The sequence below is a fragment of the Sinohyriopsis cumingii genome, unplaced genomic scaffold (genome assembly GCF_028554795.1).
Source record: "Sinohyriopsis cumingii isolate HCF-2022 unplaced genomic scaffold, ASM2855479v2 utg002097l, whole genome shotgun sequence".
Taxonomy (NCBI): Eukaryota; Metazoa; Mollusca; class Bivalvia; order Unionida; family Unionidae; genus Sinohyriopsis; species Sinohyriopsis cumingii.
In genome coordinates, this window is record NW_028316128.1 from 586,517 (window position 1) to 608,861 (window position 22,345).

Here is a 22,345-nt window from a genome sequence, read left to right on the forward strand (position 1 = left end):
TATGATATGGTTTACTATTAACACAACTATCACAATGAATGTAGTTCGGAGTCTAACATTATTAGGTTTTTATAGCCTTGTGATACTTTAGGACCTGCATTGTGAGCAACTGTCACAACTTTCGTCTTACACTTATTCGTGTAGCTTAGTTACAATTGATTATATATCATATATGAATGGTATACAACACAGGTTAAGATACGTTAAGTAGAAATAATTATATATAACTTACCTTTACGCATGTTTTACTTCAGATAAAATACGTTCGTCATTATCGTGGTTATCAGAGGTGACGACGGGCACTTCAACTCTGCATTCAACATTAGGTGGACCATCTGCGGTTCCAACGGTAACATCAGAAACGCAAGCAAACTTATCAGGATTAATGCAGATAGGCATATTGTCGGCGATCCTATTTCTATTCATCGTAATCGTTGTGGTTATAGTTAAAATGGTCACACTACTTCTCCGCGTTGAAAGTAAGTTGCATTTTTCTTCATTTGCTTATTTGTAAAGTAAAGTAATCAATAGCAGTTACATAAACCATGAAGATACAAAATGTGTTTTATGAGTATTGCAACTTTCAATATAGAAAGCATTTACCGAATAACTTTACATAAATACTCGCTATGAAAGACAAAGTGGTTTGTAAGAAGAGCAGTACATATTTGTCTATCTACACTTTTATTCTGTCTCATGCTATGTAATGTTAACCTAGTTTAAATGTATGACTACTTCTGTGGCCTAAGTTGTGAGAGCGTCCGCCTCGGATGCGGAAGGTCGTTGGTTCCGACCTCGGCCAAGTCATACCTGTACTTATAAGAATGGTGCTAGCAGGTGCCTCACTTTGCGCTCTGCATTAAAAGGTTTGTGTTAAGACTCGTCGGCCTTGAATCAGAATAATTTGTTTGGATGTGACATGATGCTACATGTCCGCGGTATGACACTCCAGTGCTGCACATCACTATAAACTTCTACAGTGCAGACGTCATAGCGATATGACTAAACCTGTAAAATGGTACAATCCTAAATTACATACATAACCCCATATATATATATATATATATGTATATATATATATATATATTAGTTTTGTCACATTGGATGCAGGCAACATATTCTAGAACAAAATACTTTACGTGAATTTTTCTGGCTTTTATTGGTCAGATCCTTTTAATTTTTTTTCCTGCAAAGTATATTTCTTATTCGTTGTTAAGATGACCTATCGACTCGTTTTTATAATGAAAGTCTTAAAGAGTACATAAAATTATCGAATTACATTCTTGTGCGCCTAGAGCACATATTAAATCAGTTTTCACAGAAACTATGTCTGAGCATTGTCGAATCTGAGTAGAACATCGCTAGTTTGATGTGGCTCTAAGTGGAAATAAAAGGTTTTAATGCATAGACAGCCTTGTTTGTTTCTTGGTATAACCAATGTTTCTCAAATCTGTGTTACAACTTACTATTATTAATAGTATTATTTGTAGTACTTATAGTAGAAGTAGTATTTCTTTTTAGAGGGATCTCTAAGCTGGCAATTATTAAGACTTGTTTTATACTACCTTTCTCATAAAATTGTTTTACTGGAAGATTATACTCCGACCATTTTGTAAGAATAAGCATTTTACTAAATTAATATTTCATCTTTAAAAACGTTCAATGTTTTACAGCATCAAAATTTGATAACATGTTGTCCTCTCTGTTTTGATCTAATACCGAATATCTTGCATATAATGTGAGACACAGTAGTACCTTAGATTCGTATTGCCACAATATTTAAGGAAGAACTCCTCTAAAACAAATACCTTCAAACAATGTATTTTTGTCTTGCGAAATCACTAGCTAATAATCAATTAAAAATAAAAATGTTTCCTAGGATTCGTCTGGCATATAGCTTTAAAGAATCTTTCGCATTTGAAGGAGAATTTTGAAACCAAAAGATTTGGTTTCAATATAGTTTCAAAGCACTAGTATTGCAAATTCGGAGAGTGTTTTAAAATTCCAAAACCGGTACGTTTAGCCTCTATATAATGCCACTTATCGTGCCGGCCAGTAACGTTCTATATGTATTATTGTTATTATTATTATTATTATTTTGTTGTTGTTTTTGCTGTTGATGTTGTGGTGGTGGTGGTGTTTTTCTCCGCAGCTTTTATTTGTACGTGTTTTTATTCTGCTGCCTTTTTCTCTGCTCCTTCTTGACAATTTGCTCACAGTCTGAATCTATACGACTGATACGTTGCTTGCCAAAAAACAATGTTTTTGATTGCGAATTCTCAAATAAAATGTATTTCAAAGCTATTAAAATTGCACGGAAAATCTTGAATCCATTGTAATATCGTCTAGCTTTATCCAAAACCTTACATTTAAATAGATGATTCTAAGTCAGAGTTACAGATATAAGGCTAATACATGACGCTTTTGTTATGTTTTAATCAATATTGACATTTTCGAGATTAAAACTAAAATGAACACAAACATTTACACACTACGTACTATAATTCCAGGAAAACTCATTGTGAAAGACGAAGAAGCCAAAAAGGCAGGAACTAGTACTGAACATGGTAAATTACAATTGTGACTCATGCGTTTAACTGGTCAGGGATGAGTATCTGTCTGTTCTTGAATACTAACTTTCTAGTAAGGTGTATGGTATAATTTGCTGCTTTTAATATTAATGTAATTTTAATTATATTGTATTATTATTACAGGCATCAAAACATCATCTGAACGTCTCATCTGGTTTTTTCTTTCCATAATTCAGGTCTTGTTTATTTATTTTCTTAACACAATATTTTTCTTTAATCGTGTTCTTCTTCTGACATTTTTCATGTTTATTTTTGTAATATCAGAAAAATTTGTATGACTAAATTTATAAGTATGAAGTAGAGAGTAACTTATTTTCAACGAATATGAAAATTAAATTTCAACGAGTCTGCTCTAAAGGTATTTTATTATGTAGTTATTGTCACTTAGTTCTAACTGGAATAGATTGACAAAGAGCGTAATCAGACTAGCTTCTGTATTGTTGATTCTTGCTATCAAAATATTAATGTAATTCTCGAATCTGTATTGTACTTTGTCATTATTTAGTGTTATTATTTGTATTGTTGATATTATGTTATTATTATTATTATTATTATTATCTGTTTAGATGTATCAAAAGCCTTGATAGGAAACGAAGGACCTGGACATTCTACATCAGGCACATTACCTGGTACACACATTTGCAATCAATAGTTTTTAATGAAAGTCTGTATGAAAGGACACCGGCTATACTTGCTCATTTTAATAACAAATGCACAATAAATACTACTTGTACGTATAATTTTTTAAAACAATATTTACTGAAGTAACTTGACAAAGATAAACAAAATAGACATAAACTTCATATCCTAGAAAATTCAAAAGATTTCGCATTCTCAAACAGATTTTTTAAAGGTACTGTCATACCAATGTTAACCAACTTGTTTGCATTCTCAGACTTCTGTAGCGAAGATGCTATAGGTACTGATATAATGATCATAAAAAAACTAATTACATTTTAGCAAATACCACCAAAAATTAAATATAATAGTCACTGCATGAACAAACGAGGTTCATATCCACGTGGGAAACATCGATCATCGATGACTATTCTGTTTTGAAGGAATGGGCGTAGTCAACACATTAGGTGAGCATATTTTTTCTTCAAAGCGTTCAAAAACAGCTTTCTCACATGAGTTGTTGCAGTTTCTGTTCTTATAATGTCCTTTTCCTCTATATTACTGTGTTCATATATATATATATATATATATATATATATATATATATATATATATATATACACGAAGGGAGAGGGCCATATATCAATTTTTAAAAATAATTCGTCTTTTATTTACTAACACCGTTGCTAAATATGCTAGCTTTAGAACAATTGCAGCTTCGCTTAAAGAAATAAAACATTGGCTATCTCTGTTCGTCATTACCGTTTTCAAAAATGCAAACCTTGATTTGCCATAATTCACTTGAAAGCATCATATATATATATCATACGTGTGAGTCATGACGTCACAAAAGTAATTTTCACAAGCAGTATTTGGTTTTATTGAGACGTACACTTGTAATGATAAAGTCGAAATATATCATGGATATTTAAATCTTTTAACAGTTTTCTTAAAAACTCAATATTTCCTTGAACATCAAAACATGCTCCTCTCACCAATTTTTTTTCTAATCTAGATTGCATCCCCTTTTGTCCCCTCTGCGTCTGTATTTGCTTCTGATCTCTCTGCATCAAAATTTGTTTTTCATTTTTCTTCTTTTCCTCTATTTCGTTTCAATCATAACTCTCTGCATTTGTATTTGCCTCTCGTTTTCCTCTTTCTGAATTTGGAATTCCTTGCTTCCGTTCTATAGCTGAATTTTCGTTAATTCGAATTTCATCTGGGTTTGTTAGACTACTTCATTTAATTTATTATCAAAACCAAAGAGTGACTTACAAACCCAATGTACGATCTTCCAGATCTTCCTTTCCCACCAAATCCTGAATCAAACGTTCCTTTATTTCTTCTTTAAATACATTACCCAAGCATTAATACCTTTTGGAGAAGTAATACAACCTTGCAAATCCAGCCCTCCCAGAAAAAACGTCGTAGTTAAAGGAGCTAAAAAATTATCTGCCCGCCTATGTAGCGGTCTGGTAGAATGATCTCCCTTTGATATAGAGATCTGGACAAAAGACCATGAGTATCTTAGTTCCTATTTCGCGCGTGCAGTGAAGCACGCTCTCAACACGTGAGACCTCGCAAAAGCCAGAATCAACGTTTTACATGCTGAAAGAGTTCTCACTTCACACAGAAAGTCTCGACAAAGTTCTGCCTTTACTATTTTCGCCACATTTTGTCGTCTTTACACATTTAATTGTACTTGCACTAGTAGCCTCTGCGACTTCACAAATAAGTTCTGACTTGTTTTATTATGTTAACGTGCAAGTCCCTATAAAATTTAGACAATCCTAATATATGTATGATTGCACAACGATAGGATACATTCAGATGAGTTTTATCTGTTAATACACGTAGTTTCCGGACGCCACGCGCAATTGCATAGACCTGTATGGGTCGCCCTTGAATCTCTTATAGGGAGGATGTTGAATTATTTTGGCGAAATTCGCTATTGGCCAAGTAACGCTATGGTCCTTAGATTTAAACCGTGTGTCTGCATAATAGTAAGAGACAGGTAGAAAGCCACAACAGGTTTATTAATCTCTCCGGTGACCTAAGTTGTCATAGCGTTCGCCTCATATGCGAGAGGTCGCGGGTTCGAAACCCTGCCGAGCGATACCAAAGAGAAATATAAAAAATGGAACAAACAACTGCCTTGCTTGGCGCTCAACATAAAGAGGTTAATGTTAGGACTCGTAGAGCTGGTGTCAAGATAATATGACCTGGTAGGACAGAATGCTATATGTCTGTTGCATGATGCTCCGGTGCTAGACATCACTATGAACTGCAACATTGCACTCATCGTAGCGATTTGACTGCACAATTGTTAAAGATACCATTAAACTCCAAATCAGAGCACCTATGTCACCAGCACAAATATCCTCATTGATAGCTATACCTTTATTCCTTGCCTATTCAGGGTTCAACTCTCAGTTTCTGGTGAAAAACAACGGATGAACGAACAAAACAAAACTTCCTTTCGCTCCACCATTACACGAACCGGTTTCGTGGATCAAACATACGCAACCCGTCTCAACATTATGATTTGCAGGCGTTTTACCACCAGACATGGTCTATTCCAAATTCGACCGGCCTAAGCTTACTACAAGGAATCATTAGGGACAAAAACTTCAACAAAATAAGTTCCCGGAAAAAAATATGTTGTCCAGTCTGTCGAAATCGGTGTATAAAGGCAATTATGGAGACAAGTCACCCCACATATGGCATAACTCCACCCTATATTTACAATGCCAAGCTATTACCACAGCCTCCGACATGTGACTCTCATTTCTCTCAACCCGTGGTAACGCGAAAGGACTATTTAATGGGTGACCGTTTTGGAAGTCACCGTTTCTACTTCACTGTAGTCCACGAATTTGGTTAGCACAAGACTTCGACACTCTCCGCGAACTCCGTCTGAGGCAATTCAAGAGACTACGATACTTGCTCTCATGTTCGTTGTTCGCTTCACATTCTCACTATGTCGCGGAAAGACTCAACCTTCAGAGCTTTAAGAAGTTTTCCACATTTTACCGCTGGAGTTCTGCCATCCTCCCACCTTATCAACCATCTAGACCAGAGCTCCAGTATCTGTCAATCTTATCACGAAAACTGAAGAATCTAACTTTAAATTAATTCAGCATTCTGGCAGAATCACAGACATCATAATCTGTTTAAATCATCAGTTGTAAGATTTCACCACCAACCATCTCTTCTTCTCACAAAAACAACTTTTATCAGCTTCCGTTGGGGGTTCTACGCTTACCAAGCAACGGTTTTCTATTTGGAAACCCCAACATGACCGGGACATCGCAGTTTTGGGGATGGCAAATCCAACTTCTTTCAGTGACACTCAACGATTTGTCCGCAATGTTGTAACCGTGGGTTCTACGTTGGAATTGTAATCCTTTGTCATCTTGCAACAGGCAGCACAGAGCGTATCATGTTTTACTCCGAATACCTTGCTACATGCATGTCAATCAGTCTGCAGAGTGACCCGAATCTTGTACAGAGATGCTCAACATACCGCAGTCAGTGCCATCATAGCAGCTGCAAATGTATAACTGGCGGAACAAGATTCACTGCTCTACACTTCCACATTCTCAGGGACAAAACGCAGCACAGATCTCTGGCAAATTGTCTCATCATAGTTCCTCAAGTCGAAAACCACGGTCCTCGCACACCACAGTGGACAAAAGACATAGAAATAGCGATTGCTTACGAAATGTATCTCAACACGTCCGCCATCTTTAAAAAATACATCATCTCCACACCGCCATTCCCTCAGATCTCGGTGGGAGGAAGGCTTTAGTTATTTGCTGCCGAATGGAAAAAGATTTGCCAGGATGATCCATGGACTCGTCAAGTAGTTTTTGTAGGACTCTGCATTAGTTTCATAACACACCCTCCTCAAACCACAGTCCCATCATATTAAAACATTCCAAAAGAACCATTCAAAGCCAATACATTACAGCAAGTACTAAATACTATTCTTCAGAAAAGGGCAGTAGAAATCGCACAATATATAGATTCTTCGGGATTTGATTCCAGACGTTTCTTGGTCCTAAAGGCTAACGGAACTAATCACACTTTTCACCAACCTAAGTGTCTTTAATCAATTCATTCAGGTTCCTTGGTTCGCGATGGATACACCACGGCATATTTGAAATGCCATTCAAGAGGGAGACTTCGCAATCAAGCGTAGACTTTAAAGACAATTCACAAGGTTTCCAGACATTTTCTGCGTTTCGCCTACAACCACATCGTTTACCAATTTCGATCACTCCCATTTCGGACTCAACATCAATCCCTGGGTCTTCAATTGTCCGAGGAATCTTGTTATAGTTTATGTCTGGATCACTTCCAAGGTGGTATGATCGTGTTACTTGGACGACATCATGCACAAATGTCAGGTGAGTTATATATTAAAATACAATATAATAACCTTTGTCACACTGCTTAAATATCTAGATTTCCTCGTCAACAAGGACGAATTCGACCTACGGTAATCTCAACAATTTGTTCAGCTAGGTATGAATTCCACACACAGGTTAAAAGAGTACGTTTCGCCTCAGGTACGGGCATTTTAAATCAGGGCCATGTTGGCTTCGTCACTCTCGAGGAAATCTCTCTCCGCACGAGAATTCATACGTCCTCTACGCTTGCTCAACGCGGCAGAGGAAATTATCATCATAGGTCGATTTTATATAATCCCAACGATTATATTATCCCAATAGAGGCCCAACGTTTGCCTACTGGACCACCCTATCCCCATTTGCACAAATATGAGGTACGATTTGCACACATTGCGCGACCTAACTTGGCTAACAGCGGGTATACCTCTGCAAGTACAACCACCCGAGATCATAGTCTGTACGGATACAAGTACAAACAGCTGGGGGCACATTTATCACCGTTTTTCCGGGCAGCTGTCTCACATGCCGTAGGGGACCGGAGATGGCATCTTCTGGGTAATGGGATGTACCTCCCTCCACCGCTTACCGATTGTCCTAAGGTATTATGACTGGGTAAAGTATTTAAAGAAGAAACTAATTTTTTCTAGCAAAATACGTTTCTTTGCGAATACTTACCCATTCTTAATATACATACACACTCCCAGCCTCCTCGCACTGATATATATATATATATATATATATATATATATATATATATATATATATATATATATTTTCCGCGAATCCCTATATTAAGTTGAGCAGATAACATTAAGCTCTTGTAGCTGAACGGTTTTATCTGAGAGGGCTAGATTTGCGAGTTAGTATTTGTTAACATGAGGTATTATAATTGGGTAAGTATTCGTGAAGAAACATATTTTACTAGACAAAATTGTTCTTTGCTTTTTTAAGATGCTTTCACCTCACAAAGATGACAGCCTCTGACAAGCTCAAGCAACTCGTAACTTTTTATAGACTTTTACCCTCTCCGGGTAGGACTTAATTACTACATTAGGTGACATTGTGAATGATTGATGTTTTCACTAAAAATTTCTCAAATGTGAGAAACTAAAATCTCTTCCAGAGATAATAAAGTTTCTGAAATAAAGTTGGTCTAAATTTTTGAAGACAATTTTAATATCGCTGAGATGATTTGGAAAAAAAATTAAAATTACGAACGATCTCCAAATTTCTGTTACAAATCTAAGTCATTAACTATCTTACAGAAAGAAGCTACAAGAACAGTAAAATCAACAAATAATGTGCTTAGCAAGCATACAAAGTGAATATTAAATGAGACAAATACAATATCGTGAAATCACAAATATATATATAAATGTTATATGGCAAGTCTAAAAGCATAGAACGTTCCGAATGAATTCCAATAGTCTTGAATTTTCTGCGGTACTATTGGTCTTCAATGGGCTGTTGTACCTATATTCTTTAGTGCTCTGATGTACCAATATTACTGAATGCTCTGCTGTAAATAGTCTTGCTTGTCCTTTTATAACAATGAAGTAATCCAGAATGTCTTTAAATGAATTAGCAAAAATTCCAATGTAAGGATTTAATTCACAGTCAATGCGTTCTTAGTAAGTGCTATTAACGATTTAAACAAATACTTTTATCTGAGTTATATCTGAACACAACTATCAAATGCGATAAGAAATGTATTCCGCAGACTGATATTAAGATATGAATGAATAATGTGACTAATAAACCACTATTATACATATTTCATTTGACCCGAGACACAATAGTATATTCTGGAAATCCAATGGAAAAGTCCACTTACTCTTAAACAAGTTTAGGGCTTCAACTCATATCTTAGTAAAGATCTTGTTTACTACTTACAATTAAGACACAAGTCAGTTATGCAATAATCCACCCACAACACTCGATCACGGACAAAATTGAAAGACAATATTTATATATATATATATATATATATATATATATATATATATATATATATATATATATATATATGTGTGTGTGTGTGTGTGTGTGTTCAATTTCGGTTGCTAGCTATCTGGCTAGTGTTCATTGTTTTTATTAATTGTGTTATCATTGATTATTTTTATTTTTGATAGTATTATTATTATTAATATTAGTAGTAGCAGTAGTAGTAGATGCAGTGGCGTCACTCGGCTTGGTGTCACCCAGTGCGGTAGCTCATGGTGTCACCCCCATGGTCCTCCTTCCGTAACAGACCATACAGAATCCCTAGTAATGTCATTTTTGTGTCACCCCCTCTGATGGTGTCACCCGGTGCAGTCCGCACCCCCCGCATCCCCCTAGCGACGCCACTGCTGTGCCTGCTAGTTATGTATTTAACTATGATCGGTTATCCGCTTATGAAATCCGACTAGACCGAGCAGTGTGTGCTCTGTAAAATTTGCAATTTTTCATTTTGGTGTCACCCCTTCAGACGGTGTCACCCGGTGCTGTCCGCACCCCCGCACCCCCCTGGCGACGCCACTGAGTAGATGTAGTAATATTAGTAGTAGCAGTAGTAGTAGTGGTAGTAGCAGTAACCTCTCAATAGCCACCCATGCTTTAAAATAATATGTATGCGTCGTTATTTTTGCTTATTTTAGGAAATTCTTCAAGCCACATTACATCAAACCCTGATTATACAGTGCGTCTGTCAATATTCTATTTTTTGTTTCAGTCTCTCATGGACAAAATGTTACTTTATTGTGATAGGTCATGTGGTTATCAAAGTTGGTTGTATTTGGATGACCGGACATTTGCTTTGCGAATTGTTCATGGCCACTGTATCTACACTATATTGTTTTAGGAACTGCGGTTTATGATTTTCAAGATCATGGACTGTATAATATCAATGCTACTATTGGAATATCAAACCAAATGTATAATGACCTAATTTATCATGCATTTTATGAACAAAAAGTGCAAAAGGAAAAATAAACATTGTATGTATTTTACAATAACAGAGTTACATTTTAGTGCCTGCATTAGGTTAAACGGTGTTTTGCTTTGAATCTTTTTCTAAATCTGTGATAAAGAGCATAAAAGTTGGACATTTAACAGATTTTTAATTTAACGGTACACAAACATTAATAAGATATCATCAATATGAATCTAAATGTTATCGAAAAAGTTAACATTAGCCGATAGGTTAGAGCATCTATTCAAAAAGAAAGGTTGGTTAATTGCCATGAATTTTAAAGCTATTGGTATCATAGGAGTAATTCATAAAATATCCATAGCAAATTAGGAAATAGGTTTAAACAATTCGAAATGGAGCTAGGAGGCAGTTGAAGAAAATCATTTGTCGATAGGTTTATAAGACGAATGAAATATATTTCAAAATATTAGTTTCGTTTCAGCTAGCTAAAGAGGCATGATAAGCCTGATTAAATTATTGAATATAGTATTGGGATCCGATGGTAAAGGTGAATATTGGCCACTCTTAGAATCCACATCCACCAGGTTTCATTATATTAAGCTTCTTAGCTTGGGTATCGTTTATAAGATTGACAAGTTGTGTCAAAGCCAATATTTACATTTAGGAAAAATTTGTATTTGATGAAAAATGTGAATGATGTCTTGCAGTAATTGACTTGTCATCATGAAAATCATGGCAATAGTTATTCGAGAGTAGCTTCTAACAAATTATAAGGCAATCGTGTCTTTCTTGATTTTATTTTTTGGCGACTGACTATCAATAGGGCGTAAATCTATTTATCGAAGAATGATATTACAAGGAAATAACTTTTGAATAATAGCATTGATTATGGAAAGTGAATAATGTTTCTTTAAACTTTTTCTTGAAGATATGAAACAATTATTGTGATAGCATCAACTTCAACATAAATTCAGAAAGATAATCCAATCAGCCAGAAAGACAATTGCTCGTCAAAAAGGAGTGATAAAACAGATGCCAATAACACCTTTGTAGGCCTGCAGTAAAAGGGAAAATTAACTTTGGTTTCTTACAAAAGGTGCAAATAACTACAACGTTGACACTAGCAAGGTATACGTCACTAACTACTTAATGACAATCTCACAGTGATGGCAAACATAAGACAATGAAAATCGTTGCTGGATAGATTCACTTTTTAGAAATTTAAGAAAAATGCAATCGGAAGGATAATTATTGCAAAGGCTTTAACTACTTCACCAGAAAGCATCAGGCTAAGCCACCAAACCTATTCTTTGCGATTACAAGATTTTGATGAAAAGCGAAGGAGAAAAACGCAGCTACAAAGGCGAATATAGGCATTGCCACGAGTACAGCACAGACTTAGAGAACAACCTAGTGAGAAGGTTTTCAAATTCCATTTGCCAAGATAACTCTCCAAAATTTCGTACAATGGAGATTGCAAATGTTTCTTTTGTCATTAATGGAATTTTCAAGGTCAACTTGGCTGTTCTCTTTGACTTTTAAAACATGTTCCGAATTAGAGCGACTATTATAAATCATTTTCAAGGAAGCGGTCCAAACCCTCTGCGATTTCAAACTGAGAACCATTTGAAAATGAATTGAAAAAGACATTCCTTGAGGACCACTTACTCTCGTGAAATCAAAGCAAGTGTCGTTTAATCTTTCTTTTTTTTTAAAAGCGTTGAAAGAATGTATGTGGATATTGTTTTACACATTGACATGCTTTCAAGACATCGACATTCGCAGTATCGGATAAGTGATAAAGGATATTTACGGCACAGATCAATATGTTTATTATCAAAAGAAGGGTGTGAGAATGTTTCTCGTCGGCCTATATATTGGAAAGTATCAACATGAGGTATTACAACGAACCTTTACAGTACCTTAGCTACACAAAATGACAAAGGGATGTTGACGAAGTACGCAATGTCAAAATCATCCTCGACCAAGAAACACCCACAGTGTCACTTCGTCTCATTACAGAAGCCAAATAGCATAGGAAAGGTTTTCAATCCGATCTCGATTCTTCGACTGCAGCGTTGCGAGTGATTGCGTATGACATGAAAACCCCTGCGTGATATTATGTTGATGCTCTATATCTCTCCGTTAAGATATCTTCAGCATGATGTTTCGCAAGAAAAAAAAAACAGACGCGCATTCCAAAATATATATTTTTTGCAGCAAAGCCCCACTCAAATTATTTGCAAAGTCTGTTTGATATACTTGATGGAAATATATACCTAACTCGAACCAAAGACATGATCATCATCACAACAACAAATTCTTCAGGTATTTTTAATGCCCTATCTAACTGAACGCGTCGCTCAACTAATTGTTTGTGTACACTAATTTTGTTGGATATAATTCGATGCGACAGGTGCATCATTGTTTAGAGTAATTCCGTTAAAGTGGAGCAGATATAGATATCTGTGATACAGGAAGAAAAACTCTTTCACCGCTAACGTATCCGCCTGCTGTATCTTCCGGTCTGTGAATCGGATTTTGCCAGAGTGACTATTGGTATAAAAGGGGATCATGTACATACGATTATTTTCTCCAGAGGGAATATTCACCATCAAACTACATTTTCTACAACTATTATCATGTATCCGGCGTACCGAGGACAGCGAGGACATGGTTTATGGAGAGTCTTTAAACTGGTTTTTCGTACTTTGGCACCAGTGGCCATGCCTGTTTTCTACCAAAAACTGTATGGTCAATGAGTCCCAAGCAAACCTTACTGAATGCAGAAAAGTGTGTTAATACAGAGATACAGAGATGAAAAAAATTTCGTCGGACTTCCATTAAATTTCCATAATCATTATGGCTTAGTCTAACATTAACGCTTAAATAATGAGATTAAAAATTTAAGAATTACGTTTAGATTAAACCATATATTTGTTTCAAGTAAGTATTATGCATTGTAGTAGTGATTTTAGTCAGCCTTTAAATATAATGCCCATTATAGTGTTATTATAAGTTGGCAGCTATTAGCATATCAGAGTAATACATCCTCATCTACATTAACAACCGAACTAAGCTAAAATGTTATGTAATGGTTTATATATGCATATGTAAGTTATATTTTTTTTTTGCGTATCAAGATGATGTACATATGTTACGTTCCATATTAATAAGGGTTAAGAGGTAGACTGAGGAGGGCCATTAGTTGTTTCTTATATAAACAGGTTAACTATTCATAATACTGTAGAACTACTTCTACCTAGCATATCGAACCCTTCCAGATACAAAGTTTAGCAAAATGGAGCTAAATGTTGTCGGCCGGTCGGTAAAGCAGGGTGATCTCCCCTTAGGTACACGATTTCTCGGCAAAGCCTAACATTGCCTCAGTTACTACTTCCGCTCGTGTCAAGAGGCACGATCTCGTCACAAGAAACCTCGCAAAGCCATAATCTAGGTGAAAGATATGTCAAGTTGAAGAAGGTTTCCACTTCTATGGAAAGTATACTCAGTCTGAATTTCCAATTTTTTCTCTTCCTATCTCGACACATTTGCTAACACTTTGTCTTCGTCACACATTTAGGTACTTGAATCAGGTCCGGCTATATTTATATTCTACGTGCAAGTCTTTAGCCTTTTAAACCTGTTAATATATATGTAATCCAATTATGAATTGGTAGATATCGGTCAGTTTCTATTCCAACGCATTTGCGCATCCGGGTGCCAACTACGATCTTTGTACTTGTGCTTGCGGTCTCTGGGCCTTTTTTACCTACAATTATTGCCTCATAATGGATATTGTCGCACCTACTTGGTACGTATTTTTTACGGTGTCTCAGTTTTCAGTTTTGTGAAGGATTTATTGTGTGTAATGTGGACATTGGTGTACATTTATGTATTGCTTCCGCTCTGGTTGGACAGGAACACGGCAGCTTTCTATGCATGGTTTATTCATTCGCATTCCTGCTCATGCATGTTACGGCAGGAAACACCGTTGTCATGCTTATCAGCATAACCATTCCGTCATATTTATCGACCTCTTAGTCACTCGCACAGGTAGACTACGCAGCTTCATTTACCACGGTACTTTTAGCCCTGCAACGCCATGCACGTCTTTGACCTTCCCTGCAGGTAGCATTCTCTCTAAAATTGTCTGCTCTCACTTTTTGCAGGTAACCGTTATTTGGTATAACTCTGCGTCCACATGGTCTTTCAATATCACACATTCAGGCCCACAGGTTTATAACTTCCCTGTGCAGGTGGTATTGTCATTATAATTTGCATGTATGCTTCATTGTTTTATAATATCGTCTGTTATCAAATTTTAGCGATTTTGCTCTGCATCGATATTGCGTTTGAAATACAGGTGCGGGGCTACAGTTGTATACGTTTTGCCCTATATTGTCTTACAGAATATACCTATTGAAAAATCGCCAACAACACACCGCTCAGAAAGAAGCCGTCACAGTCCGCATGCTGACCGTTTCTCAGTGTGAAACTTTATTAGGGACAAGGGAGATAATCAAATTACCCTTCAGTCACGAAGCGGCGAACATTGACACGCTCTGAAACATCGTTGGCACCCAAGTCAAAACAACAAAAGTCAGCATTCTTGGTAACTCCCTCTACCTTGCCTCCTCGGGTCCTACTTTTTTCCTATTGCGAACCAACGAGGGACAGAACTAACAAACAACTAAGTTCCCTCTCATTCAACAAACAAACGGACACTTTACACAGACCAATCATCCAATACCCGTCCCAACTGATGTTTCTAACGATATCCTTCTCACACGGATAGCCTATTTCGGTTGCGACCTGCCTATGTCATATACTAGGGATCACGAAGTGCCAAATATAAATATTACGGCCTCAGTCACTAACAGCCCGGTGTCCAGTACCTTGAACCCGACTTTTGCAAACATATACAGGGACCAGTCAAACCCTCAAACCACGATTAGTTCTTAAAGCCTAGGCAGATGTCGCTTCGCAACTTCTCTACACTATACCACAAGAAGAGATTCTTTACTCAGCGATTGTCTTGAAGTCAAAGTTTGTAATTAAGGGCGTTCTACAATTTTAGCAATACACTGACCTCGTCACTCTTCCCTAGCTATGTCTCAAGAATTACAGGGGACCTTAGTGCCACCTCATGCAACCAAGATGATTTTGCTTGTTCTCCAGTACTGTCATCTGTTCTTCACTATCTTATGGCACAGGAAGATTCAGCCTTCCGAGCTTCCAATGAGGACGTTTCCAACCCCGGAGGTTTTCCCCCTCTTTTCACACCATCAAAACCTGGACCAGAGCTCCAACATCTGCTAATCTTACGTCGGAAAGAAAGAATTAGAGTTCCATTACTTCTGCAGTCTGGGAGATTTACAGATGTTCTAACTCGCCTTCATCATCAGTTCGTCGGTGGTTCTGCCTTTGTCTCCACCAGTCATTCATTCGGAAAACCAAGCAGTTGACAGCGATATCGCCTTTGGGAATGACAAAGCCACACTCCAAACGTATGGACCGGATGAAATTTGAATATCATTGCAGTGACTTCGATGTTGGACTTTCGTCTCTATGGCTATCTTCAAACAGACATAACATAGCTTATATTCACCCACTCAGGATACCTCAGTGCATACATGGGAGTCGGACTTACGAATGGAATACTGAACAGAGCGGCTTGACACACTTTGACCAGTGCCGTAAATACAGCTGCAAATTTACAACGCAGCTCAGTGGTCACTGCCTGTAATGTCCTAAAAGACCACTATACGGCCAACCTAAGAGTACAACCATTATCATCTACCCTTCTGTTTAACGTCCAGATGGATGATGTCTGCAAATACGCCATCAAGGAGACATATTTCCATCTTTCCAACAACCACATCGTTGATACAGAGATAGTTTGGAAAATCAACAAAAGGACCACAGGGCATTCATATTGCAAGAACCTACGAAAACATTCATATTGAAGCCCCATCCAGCAAAAGTCACAGTTGTTGCGTACTAAAGCAGATGTAGCAACGAGAAGGTCTTATCGTTCGTTCCAGACTTGTCTTGGTCCCAAAGGCAAATGGCACTTTACGTCTGGTTATCGACCTAAGCGCCCACAATCCATCATCCACGTAACTTGGTGTCCACTGGAAACGCCACAGAGCATTTGAATGCCATCAATGTGGAAGACTTTGCCATCAGTGTGTAATTAAACGGAGCATACCTTGATGTCTCTATTTACAATTTTTTCAGGACGTTCTTGCGATTCGTCTACAATATCATATACCAATTCAGGGCACTCTCATTAGGGTTCAACATTTGCCCCTGGGTCTTCACTCGTCTTACGAATAGAGTAATGGCGCATGTAGGGACCATGTCAAAGGGGGAATAATCAAGTTACCTGGACGACATCCTTCATCAACATCTGTGAGTTAGATCTTACAAGATATGATAACCCTTGCTACCAATTTAGACTTCTCGTCTACAAGGAAAAATCAGAACCTAGTACCGTGTCAACAATTTGTTCAACTAGGAACTGAGCTCGATACACAGGCAATATATTTCTTTTCCCTCCGGATCGGGTATTAAAATACTACCCATGGTAGCACCTTGCATTCCGGGAAAATTCTATCGCACCGGAAGCCCTTCGCCTACTAGCCTTGCTCAACTCGGCAGCGGACCTAGGTCGTTTTCTTATGCTACCAATGCAACTGTTTCTTTTGACGAATGAAGTCCTAAAGTTTGTCCACTGGGCCTTCCTCTCACTATCTGCACCTAACTGAAGCACCATCTGAGGAAATGGGTCAACCCAACCTGGGTCACGGCGAGTATACATCTACAAGTACAACCGACTAAGATTACAGCCTCTACAAATGGATTCCAAAAACTTCCATCCCTTCGGTAAGCCAGTGGTACATGCTCTCTCTAGGAACGATATCTTGATACTTATAATTGTGGAGGAGGCGGCCATTGTGAAAGCCTTTCACTGGTTGCAGGAATATTTGCACAGCATAGGAGTTTTCATTCTATCCGACAACTCTACAGTGGTAACATATCGCAAACGACGAACTAAATCCTACAGTGGCGACTTACATTCATCAACAAGTCCCCAGATTCTTGCATCATGGTGTGGGACTTTATATAGTGATGTTGTCAAAAACAAATCCACATACATGTTCGCCATGTCCCAGGACGGCTGAACAACTGGCTGAATATTTGTCACAGAACAATCAGCTATTTATCCCTCGGTTTACAATCAGATCTGTACCCGGTGGGTTCGACATTTGGTGGACCTATTTAGGACAAGGCAGATTGACAAACCTCCAATCTTTGTCACTCACGTCCTGGACTAAAACGCCTGAGCAGTCAAGGCCCTATCGTTGGATCGGACCTACCTGAACGTATACGCCTACCCTCCAACACATCTGATTAAAAATGCGATACAAAGAGCAAGGGAATCAACCTGTCACCTCATCCTGATCGCACCACTCCTACGGGAGAAGTCGTGCAGTAACGACCTCATCTTTATTTCATCGGATGCTCATCGGAAGCGTCTGGTTTTCTCTCGTTTACTCAAAATGGTTTTCCTTCCTGCCCCGATCTCCTGAAACTGCACATCTAGATCGTTCCAAACAGGCCATCCAACTTAAACAATTCTCGCAACCAGTCGGTGAGAGAAACACTCATGCGCGTGGCCCCTTCACTCTGATAGCATATGAAAGTCAATGTCACAATGAGTAAACGAACTTATCCTGCCTCTCATCTGTATCTCAGATAGTTAATTTCCTCCTTTGGCTCCTAAAAGAGAGAAAGCTAGCACCGAGTAAGATCATAGGTTACCAAACCACGACCGCTGACACCTTTTATTGTCATGGGAAAGGGGATATCGGACAAAACAAGGACATATCCGTTATAACGTTTGTTTTCTTCTAAGCATCTTCTCTCCATGCCGCACCAGCCTAAACATCGTGGAAATGTGCTAAATAGTACCAAACATTAGTGTAATCTGCAGGCTTAGTGATGTTCTTTCTATACGTTTGAACCGGGGGAAAAAAGCAACGTTATATTATAGACTATTCGTCTTAATTTTAATGATGGAAGTTCTTAGTTGTAAGATCTAACACGGTAAATTATATTTCATGTTGACGGGGCCAGTTATTGAGTCATTCCCCGGCTGTCGTGAAGAATTTCAGGTATATATGGGAAAATCAGTGAAAAGGCACATCCTCCGTAATCGAAATGGGTTTTGCTCCTAAGTGTAATGCGGACGAATTTTTTTTTAAAGTGATGTGTTTACGCCGCCTCAAAATATATTCACCTATCATGATTTGGCTACATACAGGTACACACATAAATAATGAGTACATACATACATTCATACATATATATATATATATATATATATATATATATATATATATATATATATATACATACATACATACATACATACATACATACATACATCTCGGCGTATAGATTGGTCGATACAGTGATAAACTAATATTGTGCAAACAAGTTAATATTTCTTATAAACATAATAGTTTCTACAATTATATGTTACAATGTTACGGCATATTATTTGTTATAGGTGAAGTAAACACCCCTTCTTCGCCTTATGTCAGCATTGGCTTCACACGATTGAAATCCAGCGATTCTTCAGACAGAGATGAAAGTCAGTTACATGAGAACATAATTTATTCACCTGATACCAGTGAAGTAACAAGTGAGGGAAACTATGATGACAACAGTAAATATAAATATTTGGATTGTATGTAGGTCACATAGTTGGTTTGTTTTCTTCCATATAATAGTTCAGCAAGAGAGTTTTATAAAATTCGACCCAAAAATTTGTGGCATATTTTAAAACTTTTTCTCACATGTCATTGTTTTATATTGAAATATTGCACTACATATTATATGATCAGTTTGTTTCCCACATCTTACAAACACTTGGTTTGAACATTGACACATGGACCCATGGACAAATCCAGTCAATTATGCCGTATACAATAACAATGACAACTATTTTAACGTTGCTGTTCCAACTATTTTCTTGAGTTTAGTTGTATTGTTTATATTGGAGGCTCCATATTTGTCTGCATAACTAATCTAAAAAAAATATCATCTTTGATAGGTAGATAAGATGACACATTTATTAATATGATCTTAAAACAGCTTCCGGTTGCAATAGACAATTTCGATTTTATGAGCGTATTAACTGCTTTACCTTTCTCAGGCACCTTGTGGAAATGAAAGACTATATAATAAACAAATTTTATTGGGAGAATAGTACTAAGAAATTCATAATCTTAGAATATTTCGAGGTAAACAAATGTGTTCTCATTATTCAACCAATAAACGGCAATACATAAATATGTTACCAAGTAGCCCAGATAAAAAGAGAATATATTAATATCCCTATGTTATAATTATATCTGAATCTGGTGCTAACATAAGTTTGGTAAGGATCGCTCAATTCGTAGATTCTTGCATCCCTAGGAGTATGCTCTTCGTATGCATCATTCAGTGGATAAAGTTTAGCAGATTCAGTTTAGCAGACAGGATTCACTCAACGGAACGGCATAATTAGTTTAACAGATAGTCACCAGGAAACAATTATTGTAAATTCCTTTATGACAAAATTAGTTTGATGCCCCCTCCAGTGACACAATGCAGTTAAGAATCTGCGGATCTTTACATACTTTGAAAAAATAGAACAAGTGTGTCTTTTGAAACAGATTATGTCACTGGAATGGCCTAACATAATCGGATCAGCAGCTCGGTTAAGGGAAAGAATGATCATGTACTCTCGTGTTAGAGTGAAGATTTCAGGTATTGGAAAGTATGCACATAGATCTAGCAAAAAGCCAATCAGAGAAAATAATGTTCTTTTGAATTTCATCCTAACGGAAGTCTATTAGCGTCCTCTATTATCATAATTGTATTAATATATTTTAGAATTTTGTGATACATGGGACAATGTAAGCAAATTATTCTCAGAATACCGTCAATGTAAAAATAAATTTGAATAAGGTTAGGCTGAGGAAACCACACCAAAGATTGCATCATTCAAGACGTTTCTAGATAAGAAATATGAGTAATATTATGAACTTATACAATATTAGCCTTGAACAAAAATGGAGTGAGAACATTTGCCTTTGGTGAATGCTAGTGACCATATTTCTGGGACATTTGTCTGTTTTAAAGTTTGGTCTACTATTATATTCCCGGTATTATACGACAGATTGTTTTAGAAATAAGAAATATAAACCAATATGTTTGTTGTATTTTTTCACAAAACATGATGAATAATTTGTGGATGTTAATGGTATATGACCTGCAAAGTTCTTAAAATATATGACGATGATGAATTTGCTTTTTCATGACAAAAGGTGACCTCGAAGTCACCGCTTCCTATTTTTGGATCACATTTATCTATTACAGTAAGACAATGTGCACATCATTCATTTTCGGGCCCATATTGATCCGTCGACTATTTTCAGCATAAAAGAAAATTACAGCAATGAAATATGATGCCTGAACAATGACCTTTGCTATTCACTCATTGAATTCAAGAACCTTGAAAGTTTCATGGACGTGGTAGATAATGTCAATGAAGGACAGTATGCAGTATGATGTATTCATGCACTGCAAGGAGCTCTAACATTCCTGCAATAATGTTTGTCACTGCTCTAGACTTGCTTCCCTTAAGTGACAAGAATAAATATTGTGCTGCAATTGCCATATGTTCTTTACAAACACCAGTAACGATATCACCTGATGATTTAATGAAAGTATTCAATATAACGGGTGTAAGTCAAGTAACATTATAAACATTCTCATGGCTGCACATTTTCCTACCTCACACTACCTTGGACCCGTGTCAACAATCCCGTGTACTCGTTATCTTATTTCATACGTTTGAGCCTAGGTGCTTGAGAACGTCATATTCTTGCTGATTATTGTTCATTTTTTGTGACATCAATGTACGAGTTAAAACAGACAAACAAAATATAATGCAACAGTTCAGTGATTACCGATGTAATACGCTATTTGATTATATAGACGATTTCGGGCAAAACTGAAATTGTTATGTTCAGTAATGGATAATTTTCTTCTATTTATAAAGTGGAAGAAGTTTGCCATAATTAGTGAGCTTATGCCGCCTTAAAATAAATAATATATACATGTATAGATATTCAGAGAGATAGATTATACAAGTAATATGTAACCAACTTTATATTTATTAATAGCAGTGACTTATATGCTTTAAAATACTGTACTGTAACGGCATGTTATTATTTCTTATAGGTCAAACACAAAATAAAGGTTCTCCATATATGAACATTCCTTCCACCAGGACGAATTCCAAGGATTCTCCAAACAAATACGAGAGTCAGAACTTACAAGAAGGAACAATTGAATCAACTGATGTCAGTGAAGTTGAAAGTGAGAGATAGTAAGATGGAGACGGTATATATAACTTTTCAGATCTTATCTTTGTAAGGTTTCTCCTTGTTCAGTTTTCCAAATACAAGTAACATACTTAGGACCTCTTTTCCATATAACAATGTTTAACCTTAAACTAATGCACTGCATATGTATGTGATTAAATTGTATTTTACAAACACGACTTTAATACAACCCTTTGAGAATTCGAATCGGTTGTCAATAGTAGATGATTTGTGCGATATGCACTTATATAGACATGTATAACAATTTTATCCTAGTTATTCAACATATTTGGCAACTGAAACATTTGACCGTGAGGCAAAGCTAGATGACTGTATTTTTGTATTGCTTCACATATGAAG

General features: G+C 36.8%; 1 protein-coding gene across 2 annotated transcripts in view; it reads left to right on the forward strand.

Moving 5' to 3' along the window:
* LOC149771157 (uncharacterized) overlaps positions 1 to 22,345 on the forward strand; it is a 71,969-nt gene that overhangs the window by 41,222 nt on the left and 8,402 nt on the right. The window contains exons 7-12 of one of the 2 annotated variants that reach the window (XM_089948795.1): positions 255 to 479; positions 2,511 to 2,567; positions 3,158 to 3,220; positions 3,653 to 3,676; positions 19,120 to 19,278; positions 21,843 to 22,004. In XM_089948795.1, the coding sequence (XP_089804921.1) occupies positions 255 to 479; positions 2,511 to 2,567; positions 3,158 to 3,220; positions 3,653 to 3,676; positions 19,120 to 19,278; positions 21,843 to 21,991 (677 nt within the window). In that variant the 3' untranslated portion in view covers positions 21,992 to 22,004. The remainder of the gene's footprint in view (positions 1 to 254; positions 480 to 2,510; positions 2,568 to 3,157; positions 3,221 to 3,652; positions 3,677 to 19,119; positions 19,279 to 21,842; positions 22,005 to 22,345) is intronic. The other variant, XM_089948796.1, reaches the window with a different exon arrangement.